This window comes from Ciconia boyciana, chromosome 1 (assembly GCF_034638445.1).
Source record: "Ciconia boyciana chromosome 1, ASM3463844v1, whole genome shotgun sequence".
Lineage (NCBI taxonomy): Eukaryota > Metazoa > Chordata > Aves > Ciconiiformes > Ciconiidae > Ciconia > Ciconia boyciana.
The window spans coordinates 215,887,364-215,908,791 of NC_132934.1; the positions used below are offsets into that span (position 1 = coordinate 215,887,364).

General features: G+C 43.0%; 1 protein-coding gene across 4 annotated transcripts in view; it reads left to right on the forward strand.

Moving 5' to 3' along the window:
• The window catches only part of NARS2 (asparaginyl-tRNA synthetase 2, mitochondrial), a 54,918-nt gene extending 36,262 nt beyond the window's left edge, over positions 1-18,656 (forward strand). Inside the window, exons 8-14 of one of the 4 annotated variants that reach the window (XM_072850828.1) lie at positions 2,900-2,998; positions 4,275-4,312; positions 6,112-6,178; positions 7,665-7,802; positions 8,944-9,041; positions 11,174-11,200; positions 17,843-18,656. In XM_072850828.1, the coding sequence (XP_072706929.1) occupies positions 2,900-2,998; positions 4,275-4,312; positions 6,112-6,178; positions 7,665-7,802; positions 8,944-9,041; positions 11,174-11,200; positions 17,843-17,987 (612 nt within the window). In that variant the 3' untranslated portion in view covers positions 17,988-18,656. Of the gene's footprint in view, positions 1-2,899; positions 2,999-4,267; positions 4,313-6,111; positions 6,179-7,664; positions 7,803-8,943; positions 9,042-11,173; positions 11,201-17,842 lie in introns of all 4 variants that reach the window. The other 3 variants (XM_072850826.1, XM_072850829.1, XM_072850830.1) reach the window with 3 other exon arrangements.
• Positions 18,657-21,428: the final 2,772 nt, after the last annotated feature.

The window sequence follows — 21,428 nt, forward strand, 5'->3', positions numbered from 1 at the left end:
TTTTGGACACCAAGAGTCCCACCTCTGAGATGAGCTACTTGCTGTTATTCCCATGGCTTTTTACCTCTATAAGTCTCCTATCAAACATGTTTCTTACAGGATACATTCAAACCAATCACTTGGCCTCTATCTCCAGCTCATGTGTTCCCTCAAACCAGCAAGCCGGTGGTTATGCTTCTCCACTCATTTTTCATGTAGCCTATTTTCTAGTCCTTCATTATATAAAGCCATAACTTCTGAATTGGAGAGGTTTTTTTTTCTCTTCCCTTTTCTTTTTTCCCCTCCACTGTTCGTGCCCAGTACACATTTGGCATAAATAAGAGCAGTGAGAAGGCCAATGTGTGACCCACGTGTCTGCTTTTTTGCCAGGATAAAACCTCAGTCTCAAACCTGGAAATATTTCTCAGATTGTTTTTCCCATACCACCCACATCTTTTTTTCCACAAGAGGAAGCTACTTATGTTGAATGCTGTGGGAACCTAATTGTTACTTTATCGCACAGCGAGGAAAAAAGTGCTAATTAAACAACATGCTTTTCTGAAACCAGATGATACTTTCATTTTCTAGAAAGAGGAAGCTTAATGTAAAATCCCTTTGTCTCTGCCTGGTGAAACCAGATGAATTGCCAAGAAGTTTTCTAATTTCATTTGCATAAGCCTTTTTCTAGCTACTTTGAAGAAAGTTCAAAGCTGACTGGTTATTTACCACTCAGCAGCAGGAATGCTAGCTTTTCAGTTCCTCTGTGTTTGAGTACCAGTAGGGGTAAAACTGTTCATCTGCATATGATAATGCTGTTCCTTTATTTGGATCTTCCCTTTTTAAACAGAGGGCCCAGATTGATGCATTGATCTGAGTTTGGCTCCAGAGGAGTCAAAATGTGCTGATTTACCAGCTTCTCTAGGCTGGTGGGATGCAGAGGTGGTTCATCAGTGCAGAGCAGTGTTTCAGCAGCTTGAGACAGATGATGAAGGATGTTCTTCTAAACATGAGAGTTTGAACAACGTGCCTGAAATCTTGTCTATATCAGTAGCCCAGCTTCTTCTTTTCTGTGCCTTTTGTTCCTCTTAAGAGGACCGGTTCCTTGCAAGGCAGAGACCTGCTTCTTCCTCAGATGTGCTGACTGAACGTCAGGTTCATCTTTTCGCAGTTAGTCTCCCCTGGGCTTTGCGGTGTCAAGGGTCTGCTGCTCGCCATGGTATGGTTTGCTTCTCTCAGCTCTGCAGTTAATGAAGCAGTTGTTATGCTCACAGGAAAAAAAAGCAGGAATGTGCCAGGACGTTCAGAGGTGCTTTTTGTTGGGAAAAACCTGGTCCTGTCTCAGGCTGAGATGACGTGCAGCCCAGCTGCATTGCTCTGTTGCTTACAAAGGAGATGAGAATAAGGAGGGTGATTTTGAAGAAGAGTTGGGATCATCAGTACTACACAGGTATCAACTACCTGCTTTGTGCAGGCGTGGGACTATGAGGAGTCATGGGAGCTCTTAATCTGCATGATAGCAAGTGTCTTGGATGGTCTGCTTTGCTTAACCGAAAGAGAAAATTATTTTAAAACAGGTTGATCAAAATCCAGTGGCGTCCCATGTGGGGTTGTATTTTGTTTAGAACCAAAATGGCATTTTAATTTCTTCATGGGTGAAGCCTATTTTACTGGATAAATATATCCAAATAGGATGTTAATGTTGTTTAGCTAATCCACGTTAGTTTAGCAAAATGAAACCACATCTTTTTTTAGTTTCTCAAACATCCCTGCATTGATGCATCCTCTGCTTTAGCTCTCGACTTGTCTCTGTACATGTTCTCTTTGCTTTGCTCTTACTGCGCAGTCTCTCTAGCTGGGATCTGTTTGAAATAGTGTGGCCATCAGGACTAGAGAAATGATCGTCCTCCCGTACTCGGCACTGGTGAGGCCGCACCTCGAATACTGTGTTCAGTTTTGGGCCCCTCACTACAAGGGAGACCTTGAGGTGCTGGAGCGTGTCCAGAGAAGGGCAACGAAGCTGGTGAAGGGTCTGGAGCACAAGGCTGATGGGGAGCGGCTGAGGGAACTGGGGTTGTTTAGCCTGGAGAAAAGGAGGTTCAGGGGAGACCTTATTGCTCTTTACAACTACCTGAAAGGAGGTTGTAGAGAGGTGTGTGTTGGTCTCTTCTCCCAAGTAACAAGCCATAAGACAAGAGGAAATGGCCTCAAGATGTGCCAGGGGAGGTTTAGATTGGATATTAGGAAAAATGTATTTAGTGAAGGGGTTGTCAAGCATTGGAAGAGGCTGCCCAGGGAAGTGGTTGAGTCACCATCCCTGGAGGTATTTAAAAGACGTGTAGATGTGGCGCTTAGGGACGTGGTCTAGTGGTGGACTTGGCAGTGTTAGGTTAATGGTTGGACTCGATGATCTTAAAGGTCTTTTCCAACCTAAACGATTCTGTGATTCTGTGATGGGCTGGCTCTATGCAGTACACATTTATTCTCTCCTTTAGTTCTGCCTCTTGTAACAACAAAGCCGAAAACCTGAATTGCTCATTACAGGAAAGGCACCTCACTAATAATCTGAGACCAGTCACCACAAATGGTTGTAATGTGTGTGGTTTTGGCTGACCAGGGCTACTGCTTGAATATTTTAGCTATGCTTTTTTCACTGGAGATGCCTGACTGAAGGTACTGAGGCCATCAGCAGACAGAGAAGCCCTAAACCCATAGCAGAAACACAGATTCCATTCCTCTTCTGCTACTGAGCAAGCCTGCTAAGCAGGAGCCTTAGCAAGCTGGTACTCTCTTATGCAGTCTGACCATGCAGAAGGACAGAAGCTCCTTCTGTACCCTTTGGCTGATGTGTACCGTGTTTTATTTATAGTCTGGGACATCTAAGCAGTGTTAATTTTTCATGGACTCCTGTTTTCTCTGTTAGGTTATGGAAGACCTTTTCAAGACAGCGACAAACACTGTGCTCTCCAAATGTCCTCATGATGTTGGACTTTTTCATAAATACATAGCTCCTGCCCAGAAGGTAATAAATGTGACAGGAAAGAGCTGCAATCCTTTTATGCATTTTGGGGGCTCTTGTCAATATGGAGGCTTAATTTTTTTTTTTCCCTCCCCCCCCCCCCCCCCCCATTGTCTCATGTTAACAAACTATGAAGAGCCAAAAGTTAGCCTGAGCTTAAGTGATTGTTTGGCCAACACAGAAAGTACACACAACTTTCTGTAGCTGTTACCAAGCGTGGTAGAACTGTAGCTATCACATCATCTAGCAGCCTCTGAATCCTCAGCTCCAAAAATCAGATGCCTTTTTAGCACTGAATGACCGGGAGTGGATTTTGATCCATATCTCTACAGAGGGATCTGGACAGGCTGGAATGATTGGCCAAGGCCAATTGTATGAGATTCAACAAGGGTAAGTGCTGGGTCCTGCACTTGGGTCACAACAACCCCATGCAATGCTACAGGCTGGGGGAAGGGTGGCTGGAAAGCTGTCCAGCAGAGAAGGACCTGGGGGTGTTGGTCAACAGCTGGCTAAATATGAGCCAGCAGTGTGCCCAGGTGGCCAAGAAGGCCAATAGCATCCTGGCTTGTATCAGAAATAGTGTGGCCATCAGGACTAGAGAAATGATCGTCCTCCCGTACTCGGCGCTGGTGAGGCCGCACCTCGAATGCTGTGTTCAGTTTTGGGCCCCTCACTACAAGAGAGACATTGAGGTGCTGGAGCGTGTCCAGAGAAGGGCAACGAAGCTGGTGAAGGGTCTGGAGCACAAGGCTGATGGGGAGCGGCTGGGGGAACTGGGGTTGTTTAGCCTGGAGAAAAGGGGGCTGAGGGGAGACCTTATTGCTCTCTACAGCTGCCTGAAAGGAGGTTGTAGAGATGTGGGAGTCGGTCTCTTCTCCCAGGTAACAAGTGATAGGACAAGAGGAAATGGCCTCAAGTTGTGCCAGGGGAGGTTTAGATTGGATATTAGGAAAAATGTATTTAGTGAAGGGGTTGTCAAGCATTGGAATAGGCTGCCCAGGGAAGTGGTTGAGTCACCATCCCTGGAGGTATTTAGAAGATGTGTAGATGTGGTGCTTAGGGACATGGTTTAGTGGTGGGCTTGGCAGTGCTAGGTTAACAGATGGACTTGATGATCTTAAGGGTCTTTTCCAACCTAAATGATTCTATGATTCTATCTAAAGCACAGTGCAGACCTACAGATCAAAACTTAGAGGGGGGTAGCTTTTCTGAGTTTCCTCTGGGCCCCTGAACCCTTAAGAGTAGCTTTACATTTTTATTTTTTCTTGTTTTGACCAAGGACAGGTTGGAACAAATGCTGAAGAACAAATTTGTGATGTAAGTACTTCTAATTCAAAATGATCTAGAAGAGGGCTTTTGGGGAAAGAGTTCCTATTATGTCCATGTTCTTTTTCTTTCCCAACTCAGTGTCTTCTGTGTTAGCATAATGTCTCAAAAAGAGCATGAATTGCAGTTCCCTTTGTACTTTTTGCTAGTTGCCCTTTCATCTCTGCATGAGACTGGCATCTAAATCTGCTGGCCTTTGGCTTTTGCTTCCCTGGACTAGATCCTCTTTCTATCAGGGTATCCTCCTTCCAGCATGTACCTGCAGAGTGGTTTGCTTACTGTCTTGCTTGGTTTTGGCTTTGGTGCTCTGCTCTCCTCACGCTTCCACTCCAGTGGCTCCCTTTTTATGAAACTATTTTTTGATATTTAAAAATCACAGTTGGTTTTCTGTTCCCGATTGCTTGTGCAACTCCTTTTCCCAGTTCTCTGCATGCTGAAGAACTGAAAGGTTTTGGTTTCCCTCCTTGTTCCCCAAGAATACCTCCTCTTCCCTACTCTTGCCTGTCTCTTCAAATAGTGGTGCTCTCCATTTATCCCACAGAACATTGTAGTGCTGCTCAGCCCGACACTGGTTTTTCTGTTAAGCAGCTACAGCCACGCTTGGGCAACAGGATCATGATAGATCCTCCCTGTGCCTTGTGCGTGCATAAGCACCATGGGAGACCTTAGTGAAGTCACTCTCTCCCCATTTCAGTCCTTCTCTCTTTGGACCTAACTGATCTTCCTGAGAGGACAGAGTTGCACTCAGCTTCCCCCATGGTCCAAGGAAAAAGAGAGTGAGTCAGCCCGTCTCTCTCTCCCTCTCTGTCTCTCTCTTCATCAACTGCTGGCAGATCCAGGGCATTCCTGGCTTACACACATCAGTTTACATGCGTTGAACCTGTGCCAGTGATATACCTCATTTGGACCATGGCCTCGCATAACCCAAACACATGGAGCAATATATTCCTTCCTGAGGTATTTCCTCCAGAAGCCTTCCCTGTATTAGTGAAACCTTGTAGCTGGGTGTAAAGCGCTCATGCTCTTTAGGGAATTTGGTTTGTAATTGGATTTAGTCAATGATACAAAGAGCTGAAATTATTGTGATCGGGTTATTCTTTCTTCTCTCTATCCACAACATTTGCTTGGTATGTGGAAAACTTGTCAGGAACTGTATCTTCCACTGAGTCTTGATTTCCAGTTATCAAACCTGCAGCGTTTTTCACTGCACTTCTTCTGTTTGCTCTGCCATGATGCTGTTCTTTTGTACTGGTGGAAGTCGGGAGAATCTGCTCTCAGATCTGTCAGAGGAGTAGAGAAACATTGCTGCAAATAAATCTTGAGATTTTTGTAAAGTTAAATGAAAATGTTTGAGTTACAAACCCTTTGCACTCTGGGCTGTTATTTTTCCCTAACACCGTGCTGAACAGTGGAGCTATTTTGTTGGAGCTGTGCTGATGAGGGCACATTGTTTTCTTAAAAAAAATCCACAAATTTATATGAAGCAATTCTCTGCAGACCTCACTTCTGACTGAAATGCAACATTGCAATAATGCAAAAGCGTCTTGAGAGCTTATCACTTCCTGCCCTGCACGTAGCTGAAGCACAGGAAAACATAGGGTTCTTACCATATAAAATGGTTTTTGGTTTCTGTCCAAAGAAGCATTACTGGGAAGTCTGAGATCACAGCTCAAATTGGCATGGTGGTGGGGAAATGCCTCCTTAATTTTCCAGTGCGGCACTTAGCCAGAAAACTTTCTTGTTATTCCTTTCATAGTTATCTTAAAGACTTTTTTTTTTTCCTCTTGCAGAATTTCCTACAATGAAGCAGTGGAAATTTTGAAGCAAGCTTCTCAAACTTTCACTTTCAAGCCAGAGGTAGGTAGTTGCCTGGTGGCTTGTCCCTGTGCCTGTTCATGCAAACAGCCAGCCTGAACTTTGTAGAACTCTTTCTGATACCACAAGGGTTGTTACTTCGCACAGGTTATCTGCCTCCTGGGGTGTTTGCTCAGTTGTAACCCAGGTATGACTTTTACCCTTTGGGGGTGAAATGGGAGCAATATAAGGAGTGAGTTCTGTAGTAGAAAAACATGTAACGTTTGCAGGGAAGGAAGTGATACATCTGCTGTTGAAGGACCAAGGCTTTGGCAAAAGTGCTTCTCTTTCCTGTACGCGAGTAGTGCCGAGTGTGTTGTGGATTCAGTGGCAGTCATCTAAGGAGGGTTGCTGTAATAGTCCTCAAATAAAGGAATGATATTAGGACAGCACCAGAAGTTTGACAAGGATTAATAAGCCAAAACCATGTCAAAATACCATGTAATCTAGATGTAGGTAAAGGGAATCCCTTGTCTTTCCAAAGTATAGGCGTTGACTGGGAAGAAGAATCGCATGCTAGTCTTTTTAACACTGTTAGATTATGGTTTTCTGAAAATCATATTTTGCCCGATTTCAAACACACACACACCAGTAGGGAGAGCATTCGTGGTGGTGCTTATCTCATGTGTATACTGATTAATCTTTATCTCATTCTGATCCTTTGAGGAAAATAACCCTCTGGCTGAAACCACCTTCATAGCCAGTTGGGTAGCTGTCTTGTCTCTGTGTACAAGTGGGTGTAGAACCTCAAATCCTGTATCTGTACTACCTTGATCTGAGACAGCAAACTCAAGGTATTTTCAGAAGAGGAGAGTCTGCAGAATATCTGTTCCCCTCTTCCCCTTCTGCTCCCCCGATATTCTTTGCACATCCTATAATGGACTGGAGGTCTCTAGTCAAAAGCCACAGAGTTTATGACATTGCTGGAAGAAAGGAGAAGTGAAGGACATTGCAAATGTCCAAGGTTTCTGATAAGAATTGATTGTAGGATACTGGGTTTTCTTAAAGGACAATGAATGTACCATGTAACAGGACACAACAGGGAAGAGAGCAGTCAGCCTAGTAAAGCTGCTTTCTTTATACCAAAGGTAATACTGAAATAAGGCTGGTCTGCTGGGTTGAGTAAGCTGATTTTGGATAGTTGCCTATTTCCCTTAAGCTATGTGGAGTGTGGTTTTGGGGTTTTTGTTTGTTTGTTTTGGGTGTTTTTCTGATTTGATAAGAGATGCTTGGGCTTGATGCAAGGATGATCTGACCCTGTTCTGTGGAAGTTAAACCATGTTATTTTCATTGCTTTGCTCTGCCTTAAAACTTGTGAAACTCTGTCTGCTTAGCAAATTTTCCCAGTGGCCTGTGTGAGAAGTTGCTGTGCTTGGTTTCATGTTATTCAAAGCTGCACGTCTCTCCTACACAGGGATTTTGCTGTGTCTCTTGCCACAGGCAAGATGCACCAAAGCAGGATCCCAGGTCCCTTTTGCTGTCTTTACAGTGGGGCTGTGACCTCCGAACAGAACACGAAAAGTACCTGGTGAGGCACTGTGGTGAGGTTCCCGTGTTTGTGATTAACTACCCATACGACCTCAAACCTTTCTACATGCGGGACAATGAAGATGGACCTCAACACACAGTAAGTCCATAGGTCACACTTCCACATTTTTTTTGGCTAGGTATGTGTCTTAGCCTACTGATAGATAGACAGATGAGGATAGTCTTCTGCTGGGCCTCCAGTCAAGAAGTCCAAGATAAGACGTGACCATCAGGTGATCCTGTTGTAGAAGAAATCCCCAAAGCAGGAACAACAGGAGGATTCAGGAGCTGGGCAGCGTTAAGCTTTTGCTTAAGTCCTTTAAGACAGATTTGCCATAGTTTATTTCTTTTCCTGGTAGGTGTCTGTACTACTAGGTGAAATGTCTAGAATTGCATGGCTCCAAGCAGCCCATGGTTCTCTTGTCATCCAAATCTACCATCTGTGTAATCCTCAAGTAGCAGATGGACACAAGACGTAAATCTTCCTCCACAAGTCTCGTACTTTGAAGGTGTGATTTCCCAATTGAACTGAGACAACCTGAAACATTGCTTCTACTAAAAAGAGTGACTACACCACTGTATGCCACTGTCGCTTCACCAGCTTTAGTTCTAGCAACAGTTTAGCTGTGGGATAAGAGAAATAACTCTACAAAACAGAACAGAGAAGAAAATCAGCCCAAACCGAACAGCGTAGGTGATAACACTGGGATCCTAACACTTCGATCAGCACCATTGATCCGTTGGTATAATTACCACTAGAGCTGGCTCAAGGAATGGGGCAGTTGGGGTAAACACAAGTTACAAGCATCAGAGCAGCTTAACCTCTAAGGGAATCAGGGCTTCAGGAAACTTGCCTGTGTGTCTTTGCCTCCTTGTGAGCTGCTGGTTGGGTTCTTTATACCCTCCACAGGCTTGCCTACATGCACAGGTTGTCACCAGAGTAACCTGGTGGGATTCAGTTCACACCACCTGCTGTAGATGTTCTCAGTCTGGAACATCACTGCACTTGTTTAGGTTTTCTGTAGACTTACTGATTTTTATCATTGTAAAGTTCTCTCCCAGCCTTCTCCTGTCAACAAGGGACTTTTCAAGCATTTGCAAATACTTACCTAAGTGTCCTGGACTCAATAAAAGAATTACAGTAGCTTTTTACAAACAACCATTCAGTGTCAACTGTACAACTTCTGCTGTAGACTGTATGGCTACATGACATGACTTACCTTAGGTTTCTTTCTTTTAAGGTTGCAGCTGTTGATCTCCTCGTACCAGGAATAGGGGAGTTGTGTGGAGGCAGCTTGAGAGAGGAGCGACTGCCCTTCCTCGAATCACGCTTACAGAGGTACGGAAAACCCACAGGTGCCAGGAGACTGGCCTGACCAAGAGAGTGTTTCAGCAGCTCTCGGTGGTCAGCAAGACAGAGGAGTGGAAGGGCAACTAATGCTATGTAAAAAAAGCCTATTTTTGTCTTTGAGATACCTATTTATCTGAGTAGGTGATTGCGAACTGGTGAAGAAGTTCCTGTGCTTCTGTTGTAGGTATAGAAACTGTCTCTCTGTTTTAGCTCATCAGAGAAGAAGAGAGATTATTTTATGCTAGGAGGCCAGGGCAGAAGAATGCCTCAGCTCTGCTGGGACTGTCTAGAACAGGGTCTTGTATGAGACACTTCATCCTTTCTTTGCAGCTTTTGTGGCTGAGAGCAGATTGCAACGGTGGAACTTGTCACATAGACAGAGATTAGATATATTTGTCATCACATTGTGTAACTGAGGAACTGCAGTTTTCATCGGAAGCTTTGCTAGCTGTGACGCAGCTGGCCTCAGTGGCATCATTTAAGAGAATACAGTTCTTTGCTAACAGTTTAGTGGGAATCTTCATTGGAAGTGCCTGGGACCTGTACTGAGTCATATGGCTCTTTCCCTGCTGCTTTGTTCTGGATCATGTGACTTTGAGTAATTTTAGGCTACATTCAGTGTCAGAATATCAGAGCTGCTGTTTAGTTAACAATAATTGAGATTATAGATGGGGTAATTCTCTACAGACAATTACTCCCTGGATCCTGTCTGATTGTTCAAAAGAACTTTTCATAACTCAAATGAGTCCATTTGGGCCAGTCGTACACTTGTGCAAAGCAATTTTTGATGAGGATTAATCCCAGAGTAACATCATTTGCACATTGGGAATGAATTTGTGGCTTAAATCAGCCGCATGCTCACAGAGATATATCTAGCCAGTGAAGAAGAGCAAAATTCATTTCAGGGTAATGAATCCAAAAGACGCAGGGCAATTAAAATCACCAGAACATTGGTTCTCAATTTGTGGTGTAGGATGATATTATTCCCTGTGCTTCCTGTTACTCTCCCTGCGAACTCTCCCCAAGCAGGCATGCTTCAGCTGAAGCAGAGTACAATGTTGCCTGCTGCACTTTTTCATGTGAAATTTTTACTACTGAGATCTAGAGTCCACAGCCCTCAAGGTGTGGGGGTGCAGGAGTGGTCCTTGTGGAGGTTGAAGCCAGACTTTCTTGTTTGTCAGGCAAGTCATAGGAAGTATTTCAAGCTACAAATGGGGTGTGTCTTCAGTGACCTTGAAGTGCAGCTCTGCATTGAAGATGACCTGGAAAAAAGCCACCTCTTTTCACATGTTTTTCTTAATTTTGAGTACTCAGGATCTGATCTGCTGAGCCCAAAGACTTCGTTAAGGCTTTTAAATTACACTTTCTGCAAACCCAGCATAACTAAGAGAGGTAAAGAACGGGATTCTTGCCTCCTTATACACACTTCATACAGTAGCTCTCCAAGTCCTAGTCAGGGACAGCTGCAGTGCACTGAAGATGAGAGAGGTGGTCTTTCTTTGCCTACAGTTTTCTGTTTGTGTTCAGAGAAATGGGGAAAAACCCCCAACAATTGCACTCTGACTCTGCCAGGGCAGGAAAAGGGGAGAGGGTGCACAGGTGGCAATTAGAAAAAGACATACTTTATTTAGTAGTTTTACAGAAGTTGACGCACAGTAATAAAGCCATGGGAGTTCAGTGGTTTTATGCACTACAGAAGGGGAGCCACATAGCCACACACAAAGAGATTTTGACTCATTCATAAATGAGGTTGGCTGCATGTCACTGTAAATGTAATATTCGGGCCTGTACTCTCCAGACATTCACAAGTAGTTTACCGATATGCTTAAAGTTAAGAATATGCACAAGTCTTTGCATGAAGCTGGGATCAACCCTGTATGTTTACAAAACAAACTTTACATTTTAAGAAGCATGTTGGGAATCTGTTCAAGATTGTCTACCAATTACGAGAACTGACAGCCACTGATCGTGTCTTCCCTTAATTTCCTGCCTTTCCTTTTTGGACTGAGTTTAGTCATCAGACCCTCCCTTTTCTTGTAGCATTCTCTTCCAGGCAAGTGCTGCTTGTGTGGGTCTCCTCTGTTCCTTTACTTACAAGGGGTTTTCTTTTTGTTCCACAGATTAGGACTTGCAGATGCCTACCAGTGGTAAGATACTATCTCGGTCTGCAAGCTGTATTTCTTCTTTTGAGACTCCTTAAACAACTGTTTCATTTTTTTTGATCCTGTTCTTGAGGGGATGTTTCTTGGCCCAGTTGCCCTGCTGTCACTGCCAGTCTAAATGGAACAGCCAGTTCATTTAAACAAAGTTTAATCTAATGCTACTTAGTTTATCTTCCCAGTTTGTCCACTCACAGCACAGGTCATTCCTTTCAGGATTGCATGAAGTGGATTAATTTACAGCCCATCAATGATTTTTGATATTAAATCATTAAGCTGTGTTCCATGTTGAATAGATTCTGACCGCCATCGCATGAGATAAACAGGTTATAGAACCACAAGCAATTTGTGACCTTTAACAGCTCTATGAATAACTCCCTTTGCAATTGACAGGGCAATTGGGTCGAAAAATCTTCCCTAACAAAGCGATTGAAGCAATTAAAACTGTCGTGCTAAGGAGACAGAACAACCTTTGAATTAACGGTTTAGCCTATTAAAATGACAGAAGGATCTTAGTGTTCCTCCTGACAAGTGTTTCTTGGTATGTACTTTGTCACAGCTACTGAGAGGTGATAGTGCAGAGAATTTTAAATTTAGAAGAGTATATTCAAATACTCTACCGTATTTGGGATGATCATTAGGGAGGCTGCCTTGAAAAAAGCAGAGTAGGTGTAGGATTATTCACTCTCCTCTTCCCACAATATGAAATCACTTAGGAACAGCCCAGTGTATGGAAGACTTTTACATCATCCATTTGCAAACAGGGTGAATGAAATATCTTTATTGTTTGCATTTATGGGCCAGAATACACCATATCACCTCACCTGAGGGAAGGATTGTCCTGACCAAGTGTTGTGGTTTAGCCCCAGCCGGCAACCAAGCCCCACACAGCTGCTTGCTCACCCTCTCCCCCAGTGGGATGGGGAAGAGAATCTGAAGAGCAAAAGTAAGAAAACTCATGGGTTGAGATAAGAACAGTTTCAGAATTGAAATATAATAAAGTAATAATAAATTATAATGAAAAGGAAAACAACAAGAGAAAGAGGAACAAAACCCAAGAAAAAAAACAAGTGATGCAACGGCTCACCACCCGCTGACCGATGCACAGCCAGTCCCCAAGCAGCAATTGCTGATCCCTGGCCGACACCCCCCAGTTTCTATGCTGAGCATGATGTCATATGGTATGGAATAGCCCTTTGGCCAGTTTGGCTGTGCACCTGGCAGAGCATGGGAAGCTGAAAAGTCTTTGACTAGTGTAAGCACTGCTCAGCAACAACTAAAACATCAGTGTGTTATCAGCATTATTCTCATGCTAAATCCAAAACACAGCACTATACCAGCTACTAGAAAGAAAAGTAACTCTATCCCAGCTGAAACCAGGACACCAAGGGTGATCAGTTGTGTGGTTAGATGTTGAGCTATAGCCTGAGGAAGTCTGGTGTTCAGTGGCAGGGCCTTCCAGCACTACTAAGGTAGCTCAGCCCTGCCTCATGCTTCCCTCAAGAGAGAAGATTAAGACATTGTCTGTCAGCCATTTGCATGTTCATGTGATCTGTAGTAATCACATTCTGGAAATTCTTTCCTCCTCTATTCCCTCCATTCCATCACAGGTGATGTAACTTTACAGAGAAGATTAAAACTGTTGTTATGCCCTGCCATAGCAGGGTGTGGTGTCCTGGGAAGGTGCAGGGTAGGAGTAGTCCTGGATGCTTCTGGACTACAGTCCAGAATCTGCCAGAAAACAGGTAGGTGGTTTGCCAGAATCCATCTTTTCAGTGGAGGTGGCAGGAGAGACTGAAATTAATCTCCTCCAATTTAGTGATTGAATTTAGTCTCCAAAGCTGGCTCACAAAGTCCTTGAAGAACAGTTGAGTCATTCCTTTTTAAATATAATATTTGCTGACTTTAGAATGGGCAGCTGTATGAGATGTGGTCCCTCTTGAAATCCCTTATATATTGCCATACCTCTGTTTCTACCTGTTTTCTTCTCCCACTAAGCATGAGGATATTGTAGGGGCTGACTGCTTCTAGGACAGCTTCAGGAGTGTCTTGGTCATGGGAGAATCATTGGGCAAAGAGGCAACTGATGATCTGAAATACTGTTTTGCTTCTGCCCATTCCTACTTTTTAGAAAGCTTTTCAAAAAAAGTAGATAAAGGGACGTGGTCAAAGTCTTCTGAATCTTCTTCAGTTCACTACATCTTTCCTGTTGTACAAGTTTCTTTCCATAAAGAATATGAGTTGCAAAAGTATTTGGCTTGATTTTGCAGAGTTTTTTTATCTTATTTTCACACTCTTTCCTTGGAACTGTAGATAGAAAAGAGCTCATTGCTGTAGATGCTGGTCTTTCTTGGCTAGACTTGGAGAGGTATGTGGAAGTGAGATGGGAAAGTCGGGTGATCAGAGTTTACTTTGGGAAGTCACTTGCTTTCTCTGTGACCAGGGAGTACTGAGTATATTGCCTTGTAAACAGGGGTCCTGATCCTGTTTGCAGTCTCCAGGTGCCAGCTTAGCACGAGCAATAACAAAGTGGGGACTTTGTAATGAACAATGTGTCCCCACTACCATCAGCTTAAGCAGCATTTCAGACAGTCTTTCTACATGTGAGGTACCCATTTCCTCACTCGGATTACCATCATGCGCATCAATGGAGAAGATGGCCTCATACTGAACCCTTTACAGGCCAGGTACCTTTCTGATCTTCTGGTGTAACACTGGTGATAGTACACAGTGGCAGAGAAGGTGTTATCTGCTGTCTTAGAATGGATATTACTACATTATCTTGGCCTTGCTCCTGCTCTAGATGGAGAAGATTGAGCTGTTTTGGACTCTTTAATTTCTAATTTTCTTTGAAGCTTGAATGCCAGAGTGTTCTGTTGGGTCCTTGTGTGGCAAGGTAGAAAGGAGGAGTTGTACTTAAGGAACAGCAGCACTGGTGAGCCACTTGCAATCCACGGCCAGTGACAGCATTCATATCATCCTTTAACTTCCTTCAGAGCCCAGCGAAAACAGGAAGCCCATCGCTCTCCTTGGCAAGCGCCTGGTCCTATTACTCCTGCTTTGGGGAGAAACCAGAGCACTGTGCTGGGCCATATGGAGGCAGGCAGAAAGTCAGTGCTAAAGCCAGCCAAAACGTGCCCAAACCCCACTCATGTCAATGGGAGTGCTTTAGACTGACTTCCCTGAATGCTTTCTTTGTGGATTCCCAAAGAGTTGTAGCAGAGCAGAAACTGTCTGAAACCAAAGACAGTGTTTTACCCAGCATCAGAACCTGGCGATGCGTTGCATGTTTATTTCCTGAAACATTCAACAAAACGGTCTTTGAAATGTCATTTCACTAGTAGTTTTTCATTACCCTCATTTTTTTCCCTTTTTTTCCAATAGAATATTCAGCTTCATGGACTGCAATATCTTTGTTCTTTCAGCCTTACTTTTTTCAAACTGGCTGCAGAGGCTTCCGTGTAGCAAGAGGGTTACATAAAAGATCAAGATTATATTTGTTTTGAAAGGAGACCGAAAAGAATACATTCTGCGTATGAATGGTCACTAAGAGAGCAGTGATCTTCATAGTGCCTTGCCATGCAGCACAGGAGCTCGTGATGATGATAAAAGGGTATAGATTTTTAAAAAGATGAAAGGAAATGCTCTTCTAACTTGGCACATAACAAGCTCCTGGAATTCATTGCCGGGGGATGTTGTTGCAGCACATACTTTAGTAAGATTCAAATCTCTGAAGAACTACCAGTCCTCCAGGTCCAGAACATGAACTCCGGGGCTAGCTGGGGTCGCAGAAACTTATTTCCCCTGTGGAATAATGTTGCACAGTCCCCCAGTTGCCAATGGAGGGCTCAACTCTCCTCTTAAGTATGAGCTACTAGGAGAAATAGCTAGACTAGTTCATGACTGTTTTTGAGGTGAGAAACATCCAATGGCTGGAGATTATTGAATGAAGGAAAACCTCAGGGAGCACTTTCCAGCCTAAAGGGAATTTTCTCTTCATCTGCAGGCAGTTACTTTTTCTTTCATCTGGGAAGAATGGAAAATTTCTCAATTCCTTTGCTGCTTCTAAGCACAGTCATCAGAAAGGATTCACAGGCTTGATCCTCAGAACGTTTAATTCAATGGACTTTTTCCATTAACTGTAATGGGTTTTGTTTCGCTCCTTTTGCCAAAATGGCTTCTCAAAGTGCTTTGAGATCTACAGATGAAAGCCCTGGATAAGCAAGGGTAGAATTTATTATTATTGTTCATCTGGAAGAAGCTGAGTTATTTCATCTCCTTAACAATGACTTTATAAACTGTTGCCAGCAAAAGGGGAGAAAAGATGCTAGGCTTAGTCTCAACTGTCTTTGCACAGCCTGAGATATGCTTACAGACATCATTACAAATGTTTGTGCTATTATTTGTATTACTAGTTGCAGCTAGAGTTGTCACCAGCTGGTTTGCCACTTCTGCTCAGAACTGCTGAGCTGGTACAGATTGATCTGCCACAGCCAGCACCCATATCCCGCACATGTACGAGGTCTTTCCTATTTCACAAGTCACCACCCTCAGCATCAGATCTGCCCATCATCTTCCTTGCAAACCCTTGAAAAGCTGCTAAGTGGAGCTCCCCAGGGGCAGTTCCCAGTGTATCAGCAGAAACACAAGTTGTTCTTAATGCAGTCTTTATGAAGTGGATAGAGATGAAGCAACACCATGCTGTTGCACAGTCTACGTGTTCATATCCTAAGCATAATCTTTGTCACAAGGTATGGGGTGGATACAACTGAGCCTTAGCAAGCCAAGCTGACACCTGGCAGCACAGATAGAAAGCACGCGGGTCCCAGGGATCAGAAGACATATGTCCCGCTCTTGAGCCTGCTCTTCAACTTGCAGTGTAGGCAAAACTGCACTTCGAGTGTCAGTGCTAGTAGGAAGAGGTAAAAAGTTCTGTGATTCTATGAAGTTCTGCTTCTGGTTTTACTACTTGGGCAATAGAGGGGAAGGGAAAAAACACTGGGGAAAAAACCCTGAAGATTGGATTGAGTGTAATAAATGACTTCCCAAATTTTAACTACTGTTAATGACCTGGAAGGAAAAATAATATTTCATGGTATAAAAGGCATACTGTCAAACTGAGTCTGCCAGGGCGATCTCTTGCAGCTGTAGAATTTGTTGGAGAGTATTTTTATTTTGCAAGTAGAGGTGATCAGTGGCATTACTTTGGCTTCACTCTGTTAAAATGTAGCCTTCAAGCCAACAAAATTCTGAAGTCCAAGCAAGTACACTTATATATATGTAAATATTTAAGAAAGTACACTTAAACATATATATAATGTATATTTTACATAATATATAAAAAATATATTTACACACAAATATACTTTTTCCTTGCAGTTCATTAACAGTAGTTAAAATTTGGGAAGCCATTTATTACAATCAATCCAATCTTCATTTTTTTTCACAGTGTTTTTCCCCTTCTACTCCACTGCCTAAATAGTAAAACATATATATGCATTTATGTTCAAGTGTATTTGATTATTTTTTTTTTTTAAACTGGGATGATAAAATATTCATACACAAAGATCAGAAGCATGTAATGCATCTGGAGTCACTCAAGCCCTTACTAGGGCATTCATATAAAGAATAACAACTTTGTGGTCTCAGCAAGCTCAGAAGTGGCCCCATAAATCAATAGAACCACTGAGATGTTTTTCACTCCTATTAAAATAAAGCTGTTGGTGACAATTTATAGCTGCAAATATAATTCCTGTGTATCACATCAGCTACATTCCAGCTGGGAAATGGGGAAATCTAAAGAAGAACCATCATAATCTTGTTGACACCCATATATTTGGAATATTTACTTCCAAACGTTTTCTGTGCACAACAGGTGCTGTTCTCCAGAATGAAATGGCTTGTTCCAGATCTCATTTTTGGAAAAGATATGTCCAAGATTTTTTGCTGACTTATTGTGGAAATAAATGAATCAGTCTATAAGAGTGATTGGGGAAAAAGTAACAAAAAGCCATCATAATTACCTTAAAAGAAAATAAAATCTGAAGGAATATTCAGCAGACAGCAAGACCTATTTAGGCTTCTGAAGAAATTACTGGAAATGAAATGACTTGGACTATTGAAAAGAAGACAGAAAATGAAAGAATTTATTGTAGGGCAGATTGCAGCACCAGCATGGCAAGGGCTAAAGAAACCCAAGCAGCCAACTCCATTTCTGACAGTGGAAATGTTTTGTGCTTCTGCAGGAACCTGGATTTGTGCTCTGCTAGGAATATTTTAGATACTAAAACTTACAAAGATGCTTTCAATATGAGCAGAGCTATGATGTTAAAGCTGTTCTTCGTCCTCAGATGAGTGCTCACTCCTAAACAAAACAGGCTCTAGCGTGTTGGCACAGCTATGCTGGTTTAAATGCGTTTGCACTTGGGGTTTCTGCTAATACAATTCTGCCTGTCAGGGAGCCACACCTCTTCACACCCCTGACCAACACCGGCTGTGTTGGCAGAAATCCACAGTGATTAGGGTCAAAGGGAAGTAATTAAGATGGAAAGCAAAACCCTAGATAAAAAGCTCTCTGTAATTACATCAGCATAACCGTGCTGCAAATGTAACTGTCTGTTTAAATTACAGGTATCTAGACCTCCGAAAATTCGGCTCAGTTCCTCATGGAGGCTTCGGAATGGGGTTTGAACGCTACCTGCAGTGCATCTTGGGAGCTGACAATATTAAAGATGTTATTCCTTTCCCCAGGTTTTCTCACTCCTGTCTCCTGTAGCTCAGCAGTTGACTCATGGAGCAAACTGCTGGTGTGACTATATGTATATAGCATATTAGGATATGACTAAGTGTGTTTTAGTAGGAAATTGAGATAATTTTTATATCAGTAAAACTCTTGGTAAATTTAATACTGGCTTATTGAAAATAATGTATGTTCTGGTGAGATTATGGAAGCACACTTGCAGTTAATTTGATAGCAGTTCGTGTCTCCAGTGCACTTCAGGATTAATAAATCCCACTTAACTAAAGGGTTAAGATTCTCATGAGACTAGTACAAGCCATGGAAGTAGTGAGTAAGCATTGTTGGGAGGTAGCGGGGGTTATATGTGAAATATTAATAAGGAGGTGTGACCTAAAATGGACTGGGAACCAGGACTGCTGTGAGGCTTTAATAGGCTTTAATTAAATGCCTGCACAGTGCTTTGAAGATTGTTATAAAATTGTGAAGTATTGTCATGGCTGTGATGCACTTGCTCTTACGAAATGGCTACTGTAAATAAAGCATGATTCTCCCCAGCCCAAGTTAAAAGCAAATATTGTTTACCTTGAAAAAATCAGCCAAACCTAGCAAGGAAAAATGTCATATTAGAACTGCTGGAGTGAATTAGGTGAATGATGTTTGATTTTGTGAGTCATCAATAAAGATGTGCACTAGGTTGTTTTGTAACTCTGTATGGTTTCTTCTTCTGTTACAAAACTGTAGCACTCAGCATCATAGTGTTTCCTTCAGTGTCTTTGGTAGATGTTTCCTTTTCTGTATACCCAAATTAGTTGCACAACTTCTGCAGGAGATATCTGTTTTCTGTTTCCAAGAAAGCACATGTTTGTAGCAGAAAGAAAAGTTCAGTTAGATGACAGTTCATTCCTCTCTCCACAGCCAACTTGCAGTTTATTGGTGGTGTTTGTTGTTGCTTTGCTTTTTTGTTGTTGTTATTGAGAAAATATCTCATGTGCTCATCGGACCAAGCAGTTTTGTCTACGTTTTGAGACAATCAACATATGCTCCCAAGCATTACATATGTATTAAGTAATTGCTTAACACTATAGGATCTGAACTCCTTGCAGTCTTTAATGGGTTTATGTTCTCAGCTTCCCTGCCAGGTAAAGAAATATTCATTTCTGTTTTGAAGATGGGATTATGGGAAGATCAAGTGACTTGCCCAAGGCAATTGGAAACCAGTGGTTTATTTGGGACTTGAACTGAGGGTTTCCAGCATCCTTCTTCCCTTCCAAATTACCACAATCCAGCAAATGGTCATTTGCATAGTGCTTACTACTCTGGAGCCCCAGACGGCTGCAGTATAAAGAATACATATAAAGAGAAAAAGCAAGGTAACAGCCTTATTGCTAAAGAACCCCGTGTAAATTGCCACATGCAACGTGAAGTGGCTGCAGAACAGCCCTGAAGATTTCTTTTCCAAGTAGATGAAAGGGATTGAAAAATAGTAATCAAATGGCATGGCACTGGTAATATTGCAGTCACGGTTCTCTCTGGTAGGGCTGTATAATACTGCACCTGCAGTATCTAAAAATACATATTTATGTCACGTGGCACCTGCCACGTTTCAGTTTGGTCCACGGCTGGGGCTTTTATGTATTACGATCATGCAAACAACATCACCACAAGGTCATTGTTTTGGGGTGTTTGTTCCATGCACTGAGACATCCCCTGCATATCAAGATTTTTTTCATATCTCCTTGGTCCGCTTGATTAGGCAGGTGTTAGCTGTGCATTTGCTGGTTTGCGTTTCCCAGTACAGCCTGAGTTGGTAAGTGGTTCCATGAAACAGTTCAAGCACCTGCCTGCCTTTTGAAACCACTGAGAAATTCCTATATCAAACACCCAAGTATCTTGCATTTGGACCATCTCTCCTTTTAATGCGTTGTCTTAAATGCTATTGCTGGCCTTTATGTTTTGGAATTACTTCTCTCAGCAGAAAGATGTGGAAAGAGTACAGCTGCCAAACAGCCCCATCCACACTGTGTTCCTAAATAACTTGCGATCAGCAGGTGTCCTTTTTGAGATCCTTAGTCACTGGTTCTGTCACAGTTGCTGTAAATGAGAGTGCTTGAACTGGAAGCCCATCTGCTGAAAACAGAGTGGGTGGATGGCAAAACCATCTCCCGTCCACTCTGCTTTCATCCCCGCAGCAGCTCTAGGCTGGCTGTGTTGGTTTTGGCATCGGCAGGCTGTTGTCACCAGGAGGTTGGTGATCACCCCGTGAGATGCCAGATCTGATGGACAGGGTGGGCTAAACAGTGACAGGTGAAAAACAAGGTGTAGAGAAGAAGACAATGGAAGGTGCCAAAAAGTCATAGGATGATGTGACATGAGTCATAAGTTACAGGGAAGCAGGACTGCTCCAGACAGGCTTGCAGAGTGGTTGTCAGGGCCTTATATGAGGTGACAGCTTGCAAGAACCAAGGACTGGTATGATCCACCCTTCATTCTCTGCCTTGATAAGAGGTTGTTGCAGGGTAGAAGGAAAAGGTTGAACCTTTGATTTGTAGGTAGGTAGGTATGCAAAGGAATGTCAAAAGTTTGGGGGTTTAAGGGTGCGGTTTTTTGGTTTGGGGGTTGGGGTTTTTTTGTTTGTTTGTTTTTCTGGTTACAGCCATTGCAGGAAGGCAGATTTTTAAGGGAGATGTAGCAAGGATGCACCATGAGTGATTCTTGGTGCATTTCTGACTACACATCCAAGAGGAACGGTCTCCCCGGTCTTCTGCATCTATTTCTATTTCATTCAAAGGTACTCACTGAGTTGGAGATCTGATGGGCAGGGTTGAGCTAAGGGGGCATTGCCCTTGGTTCTAAAAGCTCATCCAAAAAACTACCCCCGATAATCTGGCAGAATAAGCAGGAGGAGAGCTGGGTTGTTCCCGACAGAACTGACTAGATGAACGTTCAGGCTCAGAAGGGAGAAGAAAGGATTGTCCAGTCTTGGAAACAGCCTTCAACATGCGTTGTTTTTCCTAGCGGTGGGAGAGAGGAGAAGGTAGAGGCTGAGGCCCATGTGCATGATGATACTGCTTAGGGTTAATACTGAGATTGACATTCTTCTGAGAAGCTTGATTTATGGGTGCCCAGCAAGGGTGGGAGCCGCTCTTTCCCTCCAGGCTGGCATTGTTCGCCTTGTGCTATGTATATATAACATTGGCTGGTATTGCCAAGGAATGCGACATGTTTTCCCTGGGATTTCCATGTGGAATGTCATGTATTTCCTTTGAATCTCCTGTCCCAGAATGAAACGGAAGTTAATCTGGAGGACAGGGGAGGTCGTTCCTCTTGGACAGGCAGGGAAACGCACCAAGAATGTCTTAGATTTAAGCAGTTTTCCTTGCTACATCTTTGCTTAGAGTCTGTGCTCTGGCAATGGCTGAAGCCAGATAAAACCTCTGACACTTCTTCAAATAAAAAGCTGTTATTCTTTGCACACAG